This window comes from Otolemur garnettii, unplaced genomic scaffold (assembly GCF_000181295.1).
Source record: "Otolemur garnettii isolate 467f Iridium unplaced genomic scaffold, OtoGar3 scaffold00055, whole genome shotgun sequence".
Classification (NCBI taxonomy): Eukaryota; Metazoa; Chordata; class Mammalia; order Primates; family Galagidae; genus Otolemur; species Otolemur garnettii.
In genome coordinates, this window is record NW_003852450.1 from 5,000,726 (window position 1) to 5,008,243 (window position 7,518).

Consider the following 7,518-nt stretch of genomic DNA (forward strand, 5'->3'; position numbering starts at 1 on the left):
GCTGTGCAGCTGAAATGAATTAACACTGTATATGCAAAGTGCTTCGCCCAGTGCCTGGTACTGAGGGATGCTAGATAAAAGGTTACTAGTTGGCTTTCAAAGAGTATAAACTGTAGTTGAATATATTTAGGTGTGGGTGTTAATTACAAAAAGGCTATCTGGATGTGATAAATAAACAGAGAGCTCTTGCCCCTATGGAAAACAGGCTTCCACAAAGTGTCCACTTAGTGGAGCATTTGCTCTAAGGCCACCCTGATCTCCCCTGGGGGAGCTCTAAAGAGTAGATTCTGAGACTCAGCAGTTCTGGGGCACCATCTTATTGGGGCTGCAGAGGCCAAGGCTCCCAGAAGAAAGATGGCTGAGCTGGTGGGGGGTATGTGGCATGCACACAAGATAAGTTCCTCCTGTGGCCCAGAGGGAGATGGATTTAGAGGGGTCCAGGCTGAAGGACTGGGACACTCCTTGTAGTCATTTCCTTTGATTCACTCTGTGGCTGTTTCAGAATGAAGTGCTCAACCGGCAGATCCAGAAGGAGATCTGGAGGATCCAGGACGTGATGGAGGGGCTGAGGAAGAACAACCCCTCCCGGGGCACAGACACAGCCAAGCACAGAGGTGGGTGCCACCTCCATCAGCCTCATGGGCTGCTTGCCTCCTCAGAAGTGCTCAGGGACTTTGGGCCTCTGCCCCATTTCTGCCAGCTCACATTGTACCCAGGGCTCTTGAATCTTCCCCTGAGCCCCAGAATGGCAGGATGGCAGATAGGGCTCCCTTGTCCCTCATGGCATAGACCAAATTGACCACTCAGAGATTCCTCCTAAGAATATGTCAAAGAGTACCTAAGCCTCCCCAGGCCCCCAAGCACGTGGGCCTACTGGTGACCTGTGACCCCTACCTTAGCATCTTCCTTCAGCCCTGGGCCTCAGGCTGGCTTTCTTTGATGCCTTAGAGACAGCAGCGTCCTTTTCACCCACCACCTTCCCCTGCCCAGCATACCCTCAGCAGCCAGTCTGTGGTCCTAGTACCTATAGTGACTCCCCCCAGCAGGGCCTCCTTCCCGTCCCTGGTCTGGCCTCTCCACTGGCTCCTCCACTCACATGCCCATACACACTTGGGGCCTCACCCTTCTCCATTATTCATCTCTCTCCCCTTCTGTTTGCCTCAAGGAGGACTTGGGCCCTCAGCCACCTGTGGCTCCAACAGCCCAGCCAGCCCTCTCAGCTCCGCCAGCCTCACCAGCCCCTTGAGTCCCTTTTCCCTGGTGTCGGGCTCTCAGGGGTCCCCCACCAAGCCAGGATCCAACGAGGTAAGCTGAGAAATGGCGTGGAAGGTAGGTGAGGGAGGGGAGACCAGATCCTTATTTGCCTGAAACTACACAAATGCCGTGCCCATCAGTTCCCCTGGATCCCCCCAGTTCTAGCGCTTGGGCTCCTTGTCTAAGGGGAACCAGTTTCATGAACTTCCTTTCAGATTTCCCCTTTTCTGTCCTCATCTCCTTCTGTTACCTTTAGCTGCATTTTAGAACAGTCTCTGCCTGAGCACTAGGGTAGATCACAGACTGGTGTCCATAGGAATTTAAATCCAGGATTATTCCAGGACTGTGGGAAGGCTGAGGGTCAGTGTGGGGAGCAATATCCTGGTCAGTTGATCAACAAGTATGTATTGTATTACTCTGCTGTGGGCATAGGGTAGTAGGAGGCCCACTCAGAAAGACACACATGCATGCCCCAAGGGCCTTCACCCAGGGAACTCAGCAGCCAGTGGGGACCCAGACAGATTCCTAGGACCGTGATGGTGCAAATCTCAATATTGAGCCACTTGATTCAGACTGGAAACGCTCAGATGCTCCAAAGGAGGGCGGAACTTAAACTGGGCTGTTAAGCATCTGGGTAGTTAGAGAAATAAGAGAGACACTGTCAGCAGGCCAGATGGTAGAAGCAAAGGTATGTGGTGGGAATGGACCCAGCATGATGGTGAGACAAGGAGGAGAACACTTGGGAGAAAAATTGAGAAGTATGGGGAGTGACAAACAAGTGGGGCTCAGTCGAGGGGGCCCTTGAAGGTAAGGCAGAGTTAGCTCTGGAGGTGGTGCCCTCTCCAGGCCTGGGGTGGGAGTTCAGTGGGCCAGGCCCCAGGTTTCCAGCTGTGTTGTCATCTGCCTCCTGCTAACGGCTCTTTTCTCCTGCTCTCACAGAGGCTGTTCTTGTTCCTCCTAATGCTCTGGCTTCTCTCTGCCTCAGGAAACTGGCCCGCCTCGGCCTCCCCTCCCCAAAGCCTACGTCCCCCTGGAGGCTCTTCCAACCGTCCCTCCACTCCCTAGCGAGAGCCGCTACTGGCCATACCCCAACTCCCCTTCCTGGCACCGCAGTGGTGAAACAGCCAGGGGTCAGGTACCCAGCACCCTTGGGTCCTGGAGGGTGGGGACAGGGAGGATGGGGCAAAGAGCCAGGCAAGGGGGCAAGGCGGCAAGGCAGGGCCGTGGAGTTGCTTTCCCCACTGGCTTTCTTAAAGCTCAGTTTCTGCCAGGCCCCGCTGCTGCTTTAGACGGTGGGATAAGGAAAGGGATGGATGAGACACAGGCCATCTTTCCAAACTTTTTGCTCTCTGTGGGTGATGGGGAAATGAGTTGCTGCCCTACCCCCTGGGCCCAGGTACACCAGCAGCCAATGGTTGTGGGTGCTGGCACTATGTCCCACTCCTCACCAACGTGAGCAGCCAGTGGATTTTGAGCGACCTCCCCCATGCCATTGCAATCCCTTCCTGTCTTTAGCCTCTCAGGCCCCAGTCCTCCCATGCTTTTTCTCCTTCTGCCTTGTCTTGTGTCTTATGAACCCCTGCAGTGTAAGGATACAGGCCATTTTCTCCTCTGTATTGGTTTCTTTCTTTTCTTACCTGGATCCCCAGCCAAGATCCAGGAGATACATAATTTGGCCAGAAAGAGGTTGTATGGTGAATAGAAGGAGTTCTGTGCCTAAAATTGGAAAACCCTTAAGCTCATCTAGGCTCAGCTGTGCATAATTTGCATAACTCTTCAGGGTTTGCCCAATGAGGTTGGCAGAGCAGGTAGCATTACCTGTATTTGACACATAAAGAAAGGGGATGGGACCTACCCATGCTCTCTAGTTGGGCTGTGGCTGCAGCGTCTCACCTCTAGCCTAGTCCTGCTATATTCTCCTCACTGACATTTAGAATCTTCAGCCATACGATGCAGCAAGGTGACTCAGATATCTGAGGTCTGAAGTCTCTTCTAGTCTCATGATTCTGTCAGACCACAGCTAAGTTTCCTTTCATTCTCCCAGAATCCCGGTACTAAGATTCAATTCTCAAATGGGACCCCTAAGGAATCCTCAAAGAAACTAGCCCTTGTAGCCACTTCCTCTGGCTGTTTTTTTGACTCTGGCTTATAGCAAGTCTATATTTCTTAGTGCTCACCAGGACAACTGGTCAGGTTGAGGGGCCTCAACTAGAGCCCTCCTGGAGACCCTGGGCTCTCACTCCCCAAAGTGGCCCAGCATTGACCAGCCTTAAGGTACATGACTGGGAAGCTCCAGTGCATCCCTGCCTGCTTCCCAGCCGGCACACACAGGATTATCTTGTTCCCTGCGTCTTCAAGGGCTTGAGCTTCAACCATTACAAAGCAAAAAACAATCACTAGGGCCCAGATCTCAGCAGCCATACTAGCGTCAACCATCTTCTCATCTTTTCTCCCCAGCCCAAGGCAAACTATGAGCAAAGCAAGAAAGACTCCCACCAGACATCACCCCTGGACACCCCCAGGGACATCAGCCTTGTGCCCACCAGGCAAGAGGTAGAAGCAGAGAAGCAGGCAGCTCTCAACAAAGGTACTTCCCGACTCATCTTCCCCTAGAAATAAGGCCACAGGCTGGACAGAGAGAGAGCTTGCCCAGTCTGGGCCTTTAATCTCAGTGGAGAATGGGAGTGGGCCTCTCTCTGAAAAGCAGGCTCCCAGTTTTCCTATTCCTGAGGAGGCCAACTGGCTACTCTGTGTCCCTGCAGTAGGCATTGTACCCCCTCGGACAAAGTCACCAAGTGATGAAGAAGTGACTCCATCAGTAGTGGTGAGGAGGAATGCTAACGGGCTCAGCAACGGACTCTCCTCGCAGGTGAGTGCCCATCTTGCAGGCTTTGAGAGCTAAAGCTGGCTGAGCTAGGCTGTGAGCCTGGGGGTCTCTGTGGGTGTCACCCACCTGCCCCTGCTACTCAAGAAATGCAGAGCTGAAGAAGGAAGTTCTTCAAGCAAGAGAGAGAGAACAGCTCCATGGGGGAGGAGTTCTTCTTCTTTTTTTTTTTTTTTGAGACAGAGTTTTAAGCTGTCACCCTGGGTAGAGTGCTGTGGTATCTCAGCTCACAGCAACCTCAAACTCTTGGGCTTAAGCCATTCTCTTGCCTCAAGCTCCCAAGTAGCAGGGACTATAGGCACCTGCCACCATGCCTGGCTATTTTTTTGTTGTTGTGCAGTTGTTGCTGTTTTAGCTGGCCTGGGCCAGAGTCCGATCTGCCAGCCTTAGTGTATGTAACCAGCGCCTACCCATTGGGCTACAGGCACTGCCCGGGGGAGGAGTTCTTAAATGAATCATCTCCATCAGGTTTTTGTGAGACTCTATGTATGATCTATTTTGAGGCAAAATTCTTCTCTACCTGTAAAACTAGAAAATAAATTAATCCCCTTCCAAAATACAATGGTGGAGCAGGAATGACTATTTTATTCCTTCCAAAAAGGAGAAATTGGAAGTGATAAAAAGGTCACCAGTCCCCTGCAAGTTTGAAATCCAGCTGGGCTAGCCAGGGAGATGTGTCAGGGACCCAGAAGATATGCATCATAAATGGAGAAGAACATTTAACAAAATGATCATGATGCGCTTTTAATGAAATGCAAAGGAGGGAAAGAGGCAAAAATCACGTTCAGAACCAAATGTGCTGACCCAAGGCAGTGTATGAATTTCCTCAGACAGCTAACAGTTAACAAAGTACTACAAACTAGGGGCTTCAAACAACAGAAATTTCTCACACGTGTGGAAGCCAGAAGTTCAAGATCAAGGTGTCTGCAGGGTTAGTTCATTTGGAGATGCTGAGGGAGACACTTTCCATGCCTTTCTCCTAGTTAATGGTTGTTCCTGGCGGTTCTTGGCATGACTTGGTTTGGCTTGGTTTGGCAGTCCAGTCTCCACCTCCATCTTCACATTCCTTTCTTCTCTGTGTGTCTTCTCTTTTTTTGTCTCTTATAAGGACACCCATCATTAGATTTAGGGTCTAGCTAATCCAGGATTATCTTATCTGGAGATTTCTCTATTTAGTGTTTTCATGCAGTCATATGATGTGAATTAATCAAATCAGGGTAATGGGGATATCCATCATCTCAGGCATTGAACCTTTCTTTGTGTTAGGAATATTCCAATTCCACTCTTAAAGTTATTTTTAAGTACACCCAAACTTATTGTTAATTATAGTCACTTTGTTGTGCTATCAAATATTGTTCATTTTATCTAATTATCTAATTATATATTTGCACCTATTAACCATCCTGACTTTATACTCCCCTTGAGATTCTTTCTTTTTTTTTTTTGCAGTTTTTGGCCACGGCCGGGTTTGAACCTGCCACCTCTGGCATATGGGGCCAGCGCCCTACTTACTCCTTGATCCACAGGCCCTGCCCGCCCCTTGATTCTTAATTACATCTGCAAAGACCTATTTCCAAATAAGGTTATAGTCATAAGTATCCAGGGTTAGGACTTAAACATACACTTTGGGGACTACTATTCATTCAGCTATTACAGTCTACCTTCTGGCCCAAAATTTCATGCCCCTTCTACTTGCAAAATATATTTGCCCTACCCCAAAATTCTCAAAAGTCTCACCTCATGACAGTATCAACTCTTTAAGTTCGAAAATGTCAACTAAATATCATCAGCTCGGCTCGGCGCCTGTGGCTCAAGTGGCTAAGGCGCCAGCCACGTACACCCAAGGTGATAGGTTCAAATCCAGCCTGGGTCCGCCAAACAACGATGGCTGCAATCAAAAAATAGCCGGGTGTTGTGACGGGCGCCTGTACAGGTCTCAGCTACTTGGGAGGCTGAGGCAGGAGACTCACTTGAGCCCAGGAGTTGGAGGTTGCTGTGAGTTGTGATGCCACAGTACTCTACCCAGGGGGACAGCTTGAGGCTCCTGTCTCAAAAAAAATAAAATAAATAAATAAATAAATATCATCAGCTCAAAGATCTCAAATCTCATCATCTAAAAGAAATCATCTCCATCAGATATATGTGAGACTCTAGGTATCATCCATTTTGAGGCAAAATTCTTCTCTACCTGTAAAACTAAAAAATAAATTAATGTTCTTTCAAAATACAATGGTGGGACAGGAATGACTGTCCTATTCCGTATAAAAAGGAGAAATTGGAGGTGATAAAAGGGTCACTGGTCCCCCACAAGCAGGGCAAATTCCATTAGTTTTCAAAGCCTTACAATAAACCTCTATGGCTCACTCCCCTGCTCTCTGGGTTCCTGGCGGCTCCATCAGCCCCTGGCTCCAGGCCTGCTTCTCTGACCTTTGCCTCTGCATCCACAGCTTTGCCCTCAGAGCCACTCTTTCTCTTTCTTGACGGTTAGCACATGTGTACCTGAGTATCTCTATTAATTTCCCACCTGTAGAATCCCAGAAGTCTGATAGCTTTTTCCGCATTTTTTTTTTAAATCCCTCTTTCAGTCCAAGCTGACAGTAGTTTTGCTGGTATGACAGTCTCAAAAACCTTCTGGATCTCCTTCGTATTTTAAGGGGATCCATTCCACGAGAGCAGCAATCCCCAATCTTTTTTGGTACCAGGGACCAGTTTCATGGAAGACAATTTTTCCATGGATTGGGGTTAAGGGATGGTTTCTGAATGATTAAGGCACATTATACCTCCAACTCAGATCATCAGCCATTAGATTCTTATAAGGTCTGCACAGCCTCCATCCCTCACATGCTCAGTTTAAGGTAGGGTTCATGCTCCCATGAGAATCTAATCCTGCTGTTTATCTGACAGGTAGAGACTGGGTGGTGATATGAGCGATGGGGAGCAGCTTTTATACCGATGAAACTTTGCTTGCTTGCAGTGCTCACCTCCTTCTGTGTGGCCTGGTTCCTAACAGGCCATGGACTGGTACCAGTCCATAGCCTGGGGGTTGGGGACTGCAGCATTAGGGGATTCCCTATAGATCCTTCCTGGATAATTGTCTCTATTTCTAGCTTCTTCTGAGATGGTTGATTGGCTCCATGAGTCCCGTGCTTTTCTTCAGCAAAGTGTTATCCAGCCACATTCTTGATCCTATCTCCAGGGCATACTTTTCTAACATTGAATTTCCCAACTTAAGCATCCCTTGTGGATGGGATGAACTGGGTAGGCTGAGAACCTCCCAAATGATAAAGTACTGGTTCCTTTTGGCTTAACAATTCCTTCCTCAAATTTTCTTTTCTTTTTTGAGACAAAGTCTCAAGCTGTTGCTCTGGGTAGAGTGCCAT

At 48.9% G+C, this 7,518-nt stretch overlaps 1 protein-coding gene across 1 annotated transcript in view; it reads left to right on the top strand.

Moving 5' to 3' along the window:
* The window catches only part of PLEKHA6 (pleckstrin homology domain containing A6), a 62,520-nt gene that overhangs the window by 44,364 nt on the left and 10,638 nt on the right, over positions 1-7,518 (top strand). The window contains exons 14-17 of the mRNA XM_012806661.2: positions 503-614; positions 1,166-1,305; positions 3,712-3,841; positions 4,017-4,123. Of these exons, the coding sequence (XP_012662115.1) occupies positions 503-614; positions 1,166-1,305; positions 3,712-3,841; positions 4,017-4,123 (489 nt within the window). The remainder of the gene's footprint in view (positions 1-502; positions 615-1,165; positions 1,306-3,711; positions 3,842-4,016; positions 4,124-7,518) is intronic.